Raw genomic sequence first — 13,359 nt, 5'->3', positions numbered from 1 at the left:
TTAAAGGCAGATTGTGTGTGTGTCTATTTGGACTGGAGGTGTTTTACAGGCAGATTGTGTGTGTGTCTATTTGGACTGGAGGTGTTTTACAGGCAGATTGTGTGAGTGTCTATTTGGACTGGAGGTGTTTTACAGGCAGATTGTGTGTGTGTCTATTTGGACTGGAGGTGTTTTAAAGCAGATTGTGTGTGTGTCTATTTGGACTGGAGGTGTTTTAAAGGGAGATTGTGTGTGTGTCTATTTGGACTGGAGGTGTTTTAAAGGGAGATTGTGTGTGTGTCTATTTGGACTGGAGGTGTTTTAAAGCAGATTGTGTGTGTGTCTATTTGGACTGGAGGTGTTTTAAAGCAGATTGTGTGTGTGTCTATTTGGACTGGAGGTGTTTTACAGGCAGATTGTGTGTGTGTCTATTTGGACTGGAGGTGTTTTAAAGCAGATTGTGTGTGTGTCTATTTGGACTGGAGGTGTTTTAAAGGGAGATTGTGTGTGTGTCTATTTGGACTGGAGGTGTTTTAAAGCAGATTGTGTGTGTGTCTATTTGGACTGGAGGTGTTTTAAAGCAGATTGTGTGTGTGTCTATTTGGACTGGAGGTGTTTTACAGGCAGATTGTGTGTGTGTCTATTTGGACTGGAGGTGTTTTACAGGCAGATTGTGTGTGTGTCTATTTGGACTGGAGGTGTTTTAAAGGCAGATTGTGTGTGTGTCTATTTGGACTGGAGGTGTTTTACAGGCAGATTGTGTGTGTGTCTATTTGGACTGGAGGTGTTTTAAAGCAGATTGTGTGTGTGTCTATTTGGACTGGAGGTGTTTTAAAGGGAGATTGTGTGTGTGTCTATTTGGACTGGAGGTGTTTTACAGGCAGATTGTGTGTGTGTCTATTTGGACTGGAGGTGTTTTAAAGGCAGATTGTGTGTGTGTCTATTTGGACTGGAGGTGTTTTAAAGGGAGATTGTGTGTGTGTCTATTTGGACTGGAGGTGTTTTAAAGGGAGATTGTGTGTGTGTCTATTTGGACTGGAGGTGTTTTACAGGCAGATTGTGTGAGTGTCTATTTGGACTGGAGGTGTTTTACAGGCAGATTGTGTGTGTGTCTATTTGGACTGGAGGTGTTTTACAGGCAGATTGTGTGTGTGTCTATTTGGACTGGAGGTGTTTTAAAGGCAGATTGTGTGTGTGTCTATTTGGACTGGAGGTGTTTTACAGGCAGATTGTGTGAGTGTCTATTTGGACTGGAGGTGTTTTAAAGGGAGATTGTGTGTGTGTCTATTTGGACTGGAGGTGTTTTACAGGCAGATTGTGTGAGTGTCTATTTGGACTGGAGGTGTTTTACAGGCAGATTGTGTGTGTGTCTATTTGGACTGGAGGTGTTTTAAAGCAGATTGTGTGTGTGTCTATTTGGACTGGAGGTGTTTTACAGGCAGATTGTGTGAGTGTCTATTTGGACTGGAGGTGTTTTACAGGCAGATTGTGTGTGTGTCTATTTGGACTGGAGGTGTTTTACAGGCAGATTGTGTGTGTGTGTCTATTTGGACTGGAGGTGTTTTAAAGGGAGATTGTGTGTGTGTCTATTTGGACTGGAGGTGTTTTACAGGCAGATTGTGTGAGTGTCTATTTGGACTGGAGGTGTTTTAAAGGGAGATTGTGTGTGTGTCTATTTGGACTGGAGGTGTTTTAAAGCAGATTGTGTGTGTGTCTATTTGGACTGGAGGTGTTTTAAAGGGAGATTGTGTGTGTGTCTATTTGGACTGGAGGTGTTTTAAAGCAGATTGTGTGTGTGTCTATTTGGACTGGAGGTGTTTTAAAGCAGATTGTGTGTGTGTCTATTTGGACTGGAGGTGTTTTACAGGCAGATTGTGTGTGTGTCTATTTGGACTGGAGGTGTTTTAAAGCAGATTGTGTGTGTGTCTATTTGGACTGGAGGTGTTTTAAAGGGAGATTGTGTGTGTGTCTATTTGGACTGGAGGTGTTTTAAAGCAGATTGTGTGTGTGTCTATTTGGACTGGAGGTGTTTTAAAGGGAGATTGTGTGTGTGTCTATTTGGACTGGAGGTGTTTTAAAGCAGATTGTGTGTGTGTCTATTTGGACTGGAGGTGTTTTAAAGCAGATTGTGTGTGTGTCTATTTGGACTGGAGGTGTTTTACAGGCAGATTGTGTGTGTGTCTATTTGGACTGGAGGTGTTTTACAGGCAGATTGTGTGTGTGTCTATTTGGACTGGAGGTGTTTTAAAGGCAGATTGTGTGTGTGTCTATTTGGACTGGAGGTGTTTTACAGGCAGATTGTGTGTGTGTCTATTTGGACTGGAGGTGTTTTAAAGCAGATTGTGTGTGTGTCTATTTGGACTGGAGGTGTTTTAAAGGGAGATTGTGTGTGTGTCTATTTGGACTGGAGGTGTTTTACAGGCAGATTGTGTGTGTGTCTATTTGGACTGGAGGTGTTTTAAAGGCAGATTGTGTGTGTGTCTATTTGGACTGGAGGTGTTTTAAAGGGAGATTGTGTGTGTGTCTATTTGGACTGGAGGTGTTTTAAAGGGAGATTGTGTGTGTGTCTATTTGGACTGGAGGTGTTTTACAGGCAGATTGTGTGAGTGTCTATTTGGACTGGAGGTGTTTTACAGGGAGATTGTGTGTGTGTCTATTTGGACTGGAGGTGTTTTACAGGGAGATTGTGTGTGTGTCTATTTGGACTGGAGGTGTTTTACAGGCAGATTGTGTGTGTGTCTATTTGGACTGGAGGTGTTTTAAAGCAGATTGTGTGTGTGTCTATTTGGACTGGAGGTGTTTTAAAGCAGATTGTGTGTGTGTCTATTTGGACTGGAGGTGTTTTACAGGGAGATTGTGTGTGTGTCTATTTGGACTGGAGGTGTTTTACAGGCAGATTGTGTGAGTGTCTATTTGGACTGGAGGTGTTTTACAGGCAGATTGTGTGTGTGTCTATTTGGACTGGAGGTGTTTTAAAGCAGATTGTGTGTGTGTCTATTTGGACTGGAGGTGTTTTACAGGCAGATTGTGTGTGTGTCTATTTGGACTGGAGGTGTTTTAAAGGGAGATTGTGTGTGTGTCTATTTGGACTGGAGGTGTTTTAAAGGGAGATTGTGTGTGTGTCTATTTGGACTGGAGGTGTTTTAAAGCAGATTGTGTGTGTGTCTATTTGGGCTGGAGGTGTTTTACAGGCAGATTGTGTGTGTGTCTATTTTGACTGGAGGTGTTTTAAAGGGAGATTGTGTGTGTGTCTATTTGGACTGGAGGTGTTTTAAAGGGAGATTGTGTGTGTGTCTATTTGGACTGGAGGTGTTTTAAAGGGAGATTGTGTGTGTGTCTATTTGGACTGGAGGTGTTTTACAGGCAGATTGTGTGTGTGTCTATTTGGACTGGAGGTGTTTTACAGGCAGATTGTGTGTGTGTCTATTTGGACTGGAGGTGTTTTAAAGGGAGATTGTGTGTGTGTCTATTTGGACTGGAGGTGTTTTAAAGGCAGATTGTGTGTGTGTCTATTTGGACTGGAGGTGTTTTAAAGGCAGATTGTGTGTGTGTCTATTTGGACTGGAGGTGTTTTAAAGCAGATTGTGTGTGTGTCTATTTGGACTGGAGGTGTTTTACAGGCAGATTGTGTGTGTGTCTATTTGGACTGGAGGTGTTTTAAAGGGAGATTGTGTGTGTGTCTATTTGGACTGGAGGTGTTTTAAAGGGAGATTGTGTGTGTGTCTATTTGGACTGGAGGTGTTCTAAAGGCAGCTTGTGTGTGTGTGTGTGTGTGTGTGTGTGTGTGTGTGTGTGTGTGTGTGTCTATTTGGACTGGAGGTGTTTTAAAGCAGATTGTGTGTGTGTCTATTTGGACTGGAGGTGTTTTAAAGGCAGATTGTGTGTGTGTCTATTTGGACTGGAGGTGTTTTAAAGGGAGATTGCGGCTGGTTGTTTGGAGCAGTTGGATCTCTGGATCAGTGGGGAGAACAGCTGCCATGATGCACTGACCACCTCATACTCAGCCCTGTTTGTTTTGATTTGTGTGTGCGTGTGCTTGCCTGTATGTGTGAGAGAGTAAGTACATTTTATTTTACAATTTAAAGCACATAATACTGCTTCACAGAAGACACAGTATGGTGTGTGTGTGTGTGTGTGTGTGTGTGTGTGTGTGTGTGTGTGTGTGTGTGTGTGTGTGTGTGTGTGTGTGACTGTGTGTCACAGTTATTATAGTTTATTATTTTTATTTAGATTTTCAATGCTTATTTTCAATTCCGTTTAGTTTCAGTTTCCAGAGTGGGTTTGCTCGTTTCAGTTTAGTTTTTATTGTTTAATTTTTTATTTTATTTACTAGTTTGGATTGACTAGTTTATTAGTTTCATTTATTTTTCATTATACTATGGAGGGTATTTGTCAGGGGCTAAATTTAAGAAGTTCAGAATAGGTATTACAATACAAACACAACACTTTGTGAAGGTAAATGACTCACAGGGCCCTATCGCGTTAGGAACTACATATACTGTATCTGGTTTTTGCACTTGCGCCCCGGTTCGAGCTCCGTAACGCCGTGTTTATGCTATCGTGGACCAGCGCTGACTGCCATTTTGCGCTCTGGCCACGATAGCAGGTACTTTTGCGCAGTCTTTTACGCCTCAGCACAGCTGTTGGTGTGCCGTATGCTAAACCAGCTGTTGGTGTGCCGTATGCTAAACCAGCTGTTGGTGTGCCGTATGCTAAACCAGCTGTTGGTGTGCCGTATGCTAAACCAGGCAAGGCTGCACTAAATCCTCATGTTTGCTAGCATCCCTACTCGCGCAACTCTTTGCGCTTAGACCTCTGAAAAGCAGGTCTTGGCACAAAAATACCCCGCTGCGCTTCACTTCAGCGCACCATTCTTCTCCGTACAGCGCAGGGGAAATCCTTGGATACGTCATTACGCACGGATGTCCCATTAAAATACAAACGCCAGGACAGCAAATTCTGCTACTAAAAATTGTGGAACAGCAGATTATTCAGTGAGGCAATCGACTAAACTCCCCAAAAAAAGTTCGGAAACGTTATTTCCGTCGATTATTTCTCCCCTTTAATAATACCAATTGGTATTGCATTTTATATCGTTGCAAAGCCTGATTAGTCACCTTTACAACGGGGTACAACTTGTAAGGATCGTGCATTCGTGGAATTAGCAACACAGCTAAACGTGTGGGTAGCGCCCCAAAAAATTTGCCAAAATCCCCTGCAATATTCTTCTGTTGGTATTCACTCTTGTTTTGAGCTTCAAGTGCTGGCAGGTGTGTGCCAGTCACAGGTGTGTGCCAGTCACAGGTGTGTGCCAGTCACAGGTGTGTGACTGCCACCTGCTTGGCACCTAATCTGCGGTGCCAAGGTGTTGTGGCTGCGTATGGATCTTCCACACGCGACTGAGGTCCCTGACAGTGTCAAATGAATAAAGTGTCAAAATGGCCAATATGTGTTGTTTTTTTCCTTATTACTGTGGGAGAGTGCAATCATCCAATCCACCAAGCAACTCAAAACAAGAGTGAATACCAATAGAATATTCCAACGATATAAAATACAATACCAATTGGTATTAGTAAAGGGGAGAAATAATCGACCGAAATAACGTTTCCGAACTTTTTTTTAGGAGTTTATTATTCACTGAAAAACTTTTATCACATCTAAAGAGCCACAAATATGATCTACCCCCTCTCTCTCCCTCTATTTCTCTCCTAAACCTCACGCACGCGCACACCATACTGCATCGCCCAGATTAATTCATCACCAATGCTATTATTAATAGCCTACTATTAGCCTCTACAATTATTTCCCCCCTTTGAGCAGCCTACATTCATCAGCTCTCTGTCAGCTCTCAAATAAATTCTATTGAAACAAATTATCCCCAACCAGACCCGGGTTTTCTGTGGAAAAATAAACAGGAACAAATACAAAGAGGGATTGATGGGAAATGAATTGAGAAAACTTGGACATTGTAGCCTTTACTTGCAATATTTTCAATCATGTTGCAAAAACACGTTTCTATTTTCTACTCAACCAAAGAACCAGAATTGCATCAATTAAAAGCTGCAAATCACAGATGTTTTTATCAGGTATATATTATATATTATATATATATTATGATGCAATGGTTGTTGTGAGATGCCCAAATTACGCATGGAGAGAATTACAGCATGCATCACGCAAACTGTATTAAAGGGAATGCGAGACGGGAATCTGAATGGTTTGGATTGATGTAACGCCCAGGCTTTGTCAATTTTATGTCAATCGCTTTGAATTGCCTCTGTGTAATTGAAATGTGCTATACAAATAAACCTGCCTTGCCTTGTATATTTGTTATTGTATTTTAGTTAGTTTTGTAGGTACACAATAAATACCATTTCAGGTAGTCTTTTTTTCTTCTTCTAGTTTTTTCCCCCCAGTTAACTAAAATGTTTTTTTTTTTGCACACCCACTTTTAGATTTTAGTTTAGTTTTACTTAAATCAAATAACCTTGTGTGTTTATGTGTGTGTGTGTGTGTGTGTGTGTGTGTGTGTGTGTGTGTGTGTGTGTGTGTGTGTGTGTGTGTGTGTGACTGTGTGTGTCAGGCTGCCTGGGCAGGAACGAGGAGGAGCGTTTGATCCACCACCTGTTTAAAGAGCGAGGCTACAACAAGGAGCTGCGGCCCATCCAGAGGCAGCAGGACCCTGTGGAAGTTTACCTCGCTCTCACACTCTCCAACCTCATCTCTCTGGTACCTCATCATAATCATAATGATACATTTTCATGCAGTGCATAAAAGAACATAACATACTAAAAGATCATACTCAGATAAAAACAAGCATGGCAAACACCCGCATAGACAAACAAGACAAACATAGATCAAATATGTGGTGATATGAATGCCCACACCCAAGAAAGAGATGATGTTGTACTAGTAGAATGTGATAACCTGGACCGAGACGAAAACTTGGGGGAGAAACTGTGTTGTGGGGCGGAACTGGAAATGCTTAACATCCCACTAAAGAGAGAGTCAACTGATGTGCACAGAGATTTCGGTAACTATGGTACTGCACTACTGGAAATGTGTAGAAACCTTTCTGTTTGTATACTGAATGGTAGATGTGGTGATGATTTAAACGTCGGGAAACCAACCACAGTTGATAGTAGTGTTATTGACTACATGATAGGGTCACCATTTGTTTTGAGTAAGGTGAGACATTTCTGTGTGCATGAGTTTGATTCTTTGTTCTCTGATAAGCACTGTATAGTGGAAGTGCTCCTGGAGGGAAATCCTGGAATTGACTGCCACCGGGCAGACAGTCCAGTGATGGACCAATTAGCACCTACAGTACTGAATAGTGAAAATCAGACATACATTGGTAAATGGGATAAAGATAAAGTAGATGAGTTTATTGGAAACATTCATTTAGGCAAAGTGGATAATATGATGGGTGACTTAGATAAAATGACAGTGGATGAAATAACAAAAGAGATTGGCAGTATTATGATTGATAGCGCAAAGGCCACATTCCCCCCCAAAAAAGGAAAAGCAGGAAAAAACTTGATGTCCAGGAAAAAGGCAGTGTGGTTTAACAAGGAATGTAGACAAAAAAGGCAAGAATATTTAAAAGCTAAGAAAATGCTCAAAACACACAGAAATGTGATATGTGCTGAAAACGTAAAGATGACAAGCAGAGAGTACAAGAAAGAATTATATAAAGCTCAGAGGGCATATAGGAAGAAATTTAGTGGGGAATTGATGAATATGAAATCCAAAAATCCAAAGCTTTACTGGAAGATGCTGAATGGTTGTGGTAAAGATAAAACCTGTCCAATTTTGCCTCAAGATCTTTATGAACACTTTAAAGGGTTGTCTGACTGGGACGCTCCAATGGATGAGTTGCCCCATGTTGATAGTAGTAATGAATATCTTGACAGTAGTGGTTTAAATGTTAGCTTTACCGAGGAAGAAATTAAGGCGGTTGTTCAAAAGCTAAAATCGGGGAAAGCTGCAGGAATAGACAGAGTTCTGAATGAGTATATTAAAAGTACGGTACACATTTTTATGCCATCATATGTTTCCCTGTTTAACAAGATTTTGGAATCTGGTGTCATCCCTGAAGACTGGGTAACCGGTTTAATTGTGCCAATCTATAAGAGGAAAGGTGACATGAGTGATTGTAACAATTATAGAGGCATCACACTTTTGAGTTGCCTGGGGAAACTTTTCACAAATGTATTGAACGCAAGGCTATGTACGTTCTGTGAGGATAATGCTATTCTGAGAGAAACTCAGGCTGGGTTTAGAAAGAGCTATTCCACCGTAGATCACATCTTTCTATTGAAACACATCGTCGATCTTTTTTGTTTTAAAAAGAAAAGCTTGTTTTGTTCCTTTATTGATTATAGTAAAGCGTTTGATACAGTCTGGAGGGATGCACTCTGGTATAAACTGTTAAAAACGGGTATCAATGGTAAATTCTTGGATGTGGTAATGAATATGTACAAAAACATCAAATCATGTGTTTTTGTAAATGGTGTTAAATCAGAATTTTTTGTAAGCCTAGCAGGAGTTAGACAGGGTGAAAACCTTTCTCCATTACTGTTTGCATTATTTATTAATGACTTAGAGGATTATCTACTACAGAACGGCTGTCAGCCTATCAACCTTGATGATACAGCGATAGACAGTTATATGCAGCTTATGGTACTGATGTACGCGGATGACACAATTATTATGTCCACAACAAAAGAAGGGTTACAGAAAGCAATAGACCATATGTGTGAATTTTGTCATAAATGGAAATTAAAGGTTAACAGTGATAAAACTAAAGTCACAGTTTTTGGTTCTCGAAAAATTAGCAGTGACAAATTTAAGTTTAATTGTGATGGGGAGAACCTAGAAATCGTTAACTGTTTCAAGTATCTTGGTGTCATTATGAACTATAATGGATCATTTAAGATCGCCATTGAGGAGCTGCATAAGCAAGCCTCTCGTGCTATGTTTGCCCTTTTTTCTAAATGCAGAAAATATGATTTACCAGTAGATATCACACTGGACCTTTTTGACAAGTTGGTTTTACCAGTTATGTTGTACTCGTGTGAAGCTTGGGGGTTTGAAAAAATTGATATATTGGAAAAGCTACACCTCAGATTTCTCAAGTACATTTTGAAAGTTAAAATGACAACGTGTAACAATATGGTCTATGGGGAGTTGGGGAGATACCCACTCTGTGTCACTGTCAAGAAAAGAATGATTAGTTATTGGGCAAGGTTGATTGACGGCAAGGAGAACAAACTTAGCCGTATTATGTACAACTGCCTGCGTGATCTGCACAACTCTGGCGTCTATGCCTCGCCGTGGGTCGTGCGGGTCAAACAGATTTTGGATGACTGTGGCTTGTCTTACCTCTGGCTTACACAGCAGTGCAATAACATTGACTGGTTGAAGTTAACTGTTGAGCAAAGTCTTAAGGATCAGTTTATGCAGAAATGGCAAAGTGAGCTCAAAAGTATGACATCATGTGACTTGTACGTAGAATTCAAAAAAGAACTTAACTCATTGAGTGCCAGCCACTTTTGGAGAACGGATGCTCCCAGTGCCAGAGTTTCAGAGCGTTTTCAGTGATTTCTCGAGGCCCACAGAATATTGTGTGATATTACTATGTAAACACTGAACACGCACAAAGAACGATGAGACTCTATTCTATCATCTGCAAAAAAAAGTTTATTGATCCCATTTTCCGTTCTTTAGTTATGAGCCGGAGAAGATAGCTTGATTCATCCAAAAACAGCAATTTTTTTCTAGAAGCTGAGATAATTGGCCTTTTGTGAAATTAAACATTTCAAGCACATCACTGACTCTGAAGCTAATCTTTTCTAATGTAGTCACACCTCAAAAATAATTTCCTTCAATAAAACAGTGAAGGCCAGGGAATTCTGTTTGGCAGAATAATATTTTTTAGCTACAACCAGCAGCGCTGGCCCCTGCGTGCGCTGCTGGTTGCAGCTTCTTGCTGGTCTTGATTTGCTGCTGGTGGGCATCGGATATTCTGGCTTGCGTTTGTCAATCCTGTCCTGCTGCCTGGGTCTGTCTGGGTGTTGCGTGCTGCTCTGCGTGCCCCCCCCCCCCCCCCCCGCCCCGCCCCGCCCCGCCCCGCCTCGCCTCAACTGCACACTCCTCCTCCTGTCTGTGGTGGCTCTCTGCTGAGTTTGCTGTGCGCACAGTGAAGGGACATCGACATCCTGCTTTTTTACAGCGTTCCGCGTGTGTTTGTCACCGGCAACGATGCTTCCAGTTGAGAATAATAACAACTCCACGGTGTGGATGTGCGGATGTGCTGTCCGGCTCAATTGTGGGAGCAGATTGGCTGCTGCAGGCACAGCTGCAGTAACGTGCTTCAGCATATCGATGCATACGGATGCGATGCGATTTCCGTTTCCATAACGACTTCTTCTTTGTTTTTTCCTTGCCTTTCTGTTATGTGGAGAGCACTGTCGCCACCTAAGGGTTCTGTAAAATAGGTTAGACACATCCAATAGCTATAATATTTGTACATCAGAGGCAGAAGGCTTTGATCGACGCCCCACCGTCAAAAAACGCAATTGACGAACATGTCCGTCCTTGGCACTCTACGTTACTATTTGAAATGACGAACATGTCCGTCCTTGGCACTCAATGAGTTAAACTTGAAAATTATCTGCTGTATGTAAACCAGAGGCATAGACATGCAATTTGTAACTTTAGGGTTAACAACACTAGAATCCCCAAGGTTGTTGGCAGATATAAAGGACTGCATAGAAGTATGAGGATCTGTAATCTCTGTAGTGACAACTGTGTGGGAGACGAGTATCATGTTTTGTTTGAATGTAAGAATGTAATTATTTTGAATTTCAGACAGTTATATTTACCCAGATATTATTTAACACGTCCATCTATGTTTAAACTGATTCTGCTACTACAATCAGACAGACAAAAAGTCATGTGTAAATTAGGTGCCTTTTTGAAGAATGTCCTGCCTTTGTTCAAATGACATGCTCTAGCCATGCCGTGTGCCATTGTATATTGTTTTTGTATGTTTTGTTTGTGCTCCATACCATGTGATCATGGTCAATGAGTCACATTAAATAAATAAATGAAATGAAATGAAATGAAAAGAAAAGACAGGAGATGCAAGGTAGGCAGACACATAGGGGATAAGGTCAGATAAAATGGAGCGCTGTACTCTGTAGGATTAAAGAGAGTAGGCCAGTTTGAACAGGTGGGTTTTGAGGTGGGATTTGAATGTGGTCAGTGTTCAGCTCACACAGAGTAAAATGAACTAGTTCACGTTCATAGTTCACAATTTAGATTTTTTAACTAAGTTCATAGTTCCAAAATAAATTGCAGTTCACGTTCATTTCTTCTTCTTTCTTCCCATCAACATTTAGTGCACGAGCGTCAAGTCAGCCAAAATGTAAAAGTAGGTCTTCCGCTTTAGGGCTTTCAAAAAAAACCTCTTATAGGTTAACCTTAATATTAATTTTGAGTAATGCTTTACAGCCACAGTTTCACTCCATATGTAATCTTAACATCAGTATTTGGATACAAGATTTCTGTTTCATTCGTTGAAATACCTTCTTTTTTTTCTCGAAAAGTGGGAATTTGAATACCTTTATTCTGAAAGTAAGCCTGTGTGTGTGTGTGTGTGTGTGTGTGTGTGTGTGTGTGTGTGTGTGTGTGTGTGTGTGTGTGTGTGTGTGTGTGTGTGTGTGTGTGTGTGTGTTAGTGAGTGTGGAGGGGCTACAGGGAGGAATGGGATGGGGATTCACATGTTGTCTCACTTCGTGTTTACCAGCAGGGTTTTCATCATACTTATACCGTATGAATAGGGTTGTGCAATTAATCAATTATGAAGTTAAATGACATGGGAAAAAATATATACATTCTTTTATTTAGCCTATTTATTTATCTATTCTTTTTCCTTTTATTTTCCTTTATTTCTTTGCTTTTCAGTTCAATTATAAAAGTTCAAAGAAATCCAGTATTAAAAAGTATCCAGTAATTCCAGTGTTATTCATGCTTCATGAAATATTAGTTAATTGTTTAGATGGTGATGAATATTTGGCATATGAGTGTTTTTAGTACTGCTGTGTTTACAAATAAAAGATTTAATGATGGGGGGGTGAGTGTGTATGTGGAACTGCTCTGTTTCGTCCGTACATTTTCAGAAAATATGCACAAACGCATAGTACGGACAGAAAGCTCCGTATACGTATACGCCCAATCCAGATTAAAAGCAAGCAAACGAGTGATGTAAGCACCATCAGACGCAACACCATAGGAGACATCAGGCTACACCATCCTAGATCTACCGAGTCATTCCTCAGATGGACCAATCACCAGTGACCTACCCTAGCCAACAGCATAATGCAGCATGTCACTGGACTTCTCAAGTGTGCACCTTCCTTCACCGATGTTTCATTCATTTAGGACCACAACACCTCAAGAAAGCTTAACGGGGTAATCCAGCGTCCTGGAAACACCCCCCCCCCCCCCTTCCTCTAAGCTACCACCACACAACTCCATTTTACCTCACCATCTAATTAATGCCTTCCATTAATCTAGTCTTCACCTAGACTTAGCCTAGCCATCCCAGGTGGGTTCCATGTTAGGGCATCCTTAAATACACCACCAGTACCATACGGCCCTACCCAATCCATCAATCAACTGCCAGTGGCAAGCATATGACTCCCAACCCTCATCTTCTACTAATTACTTTCTTTCTTCTTGTGCATCTGTAGAAAGAGGTAGATGAGACGCTGCTGACAAACGTGTGGATAGACCATGTAAGCCAATGAGAATTCACTCCTCTTTGAACCTTAAATGGAGAAAAACACTTTTACACGCACAAAAATATCTGTTGAATCTGACGGCTGCTTCATTCCGAATGTTCCTGCCTCTGTGTGTGTGTGTGTGTGTGTGTGTGCGCGTGTGCGTGTGTGTGTGTGTAGACCTGGAATGACTACAGGCTGCAGTGGAATGTAACAGAGTTTGACGGCATCGAGATCCTGCGCCTCCCGTCCAGCATGGTGTGGCTGCCCGAGATCGTCCTGGAGAACAAGTGAGATGACCTAGTTAACATGAACGTGTTTGTCGTGTTCTGTGAAATCTGTTGCGTGGTGAAAAAAGAAATAAGCGATGCAGGCTTCCCGCAAGTGGGACCCTTCTCCCCCACCCACCTCTCCGGCACTGTGTGTGCGTAATCCCATGCAGTTTTTACAAAAACCATAGTATAAATATATTATTTTTGCCTGTTCTATTTGAAGAATTCTGCATACTTGGGTCCCTAAAGGGTTAGGGTTTAGGGCCTAAACAGTTTTTGAATTGCATGAATTGGGTATGACTGGAAAGCTGAGACTT

The 13,359-nt window shown here is 41.3% G+C and overlaps 1 protein-coding gene across 1 annotated transcript in view; it reads left to right on the top strand.

Moving 5' to 3' along the window:
- LOC310798275 (acetylcholine receptor subunit delta-like) overlaps positions 1 to 13,359 on the top strand; it is a gene marked incomplete at both ends in the record, with an annotated part of 44,956 nt that overhangs the window by 1,387 nt on the left and 30,210 nt on the right. The window contains 3 exons of the mRNA XM_083660778.1: positions 6,555 to 6,708; positions 12,741 to 12,785; positions 12,951 to 13,060. Of these exons, the coding sequence (XP_083516904.1) occupies positions 6,555 to 6,708; positions 12,741 to 12,785; positions 12,951 to 13,060 (309 nt within the window). The remainder of the gene's footprint in view (positions 1 to 6,554; positions 6,709 to 12,740; positions 12,786 to 12,950; positions 13,061 to 13,359) is intronic.

Source organism: Poromitra crassiceps, assembly GCF_964638095.1.
Source record: "Poromitra crassiceps genome assembly, chromosome: 2".
NCBI lineage: Eukaryota > Metazoa > Chordata > Actinopteri > Beryciformes > Melamphaidae > Poromitra > Poromitra crassiceps.
Note: the sequence above shows the minus strand (reverse complement) of the source record. Positions and strands in the feature narration are given on the sequence as shown.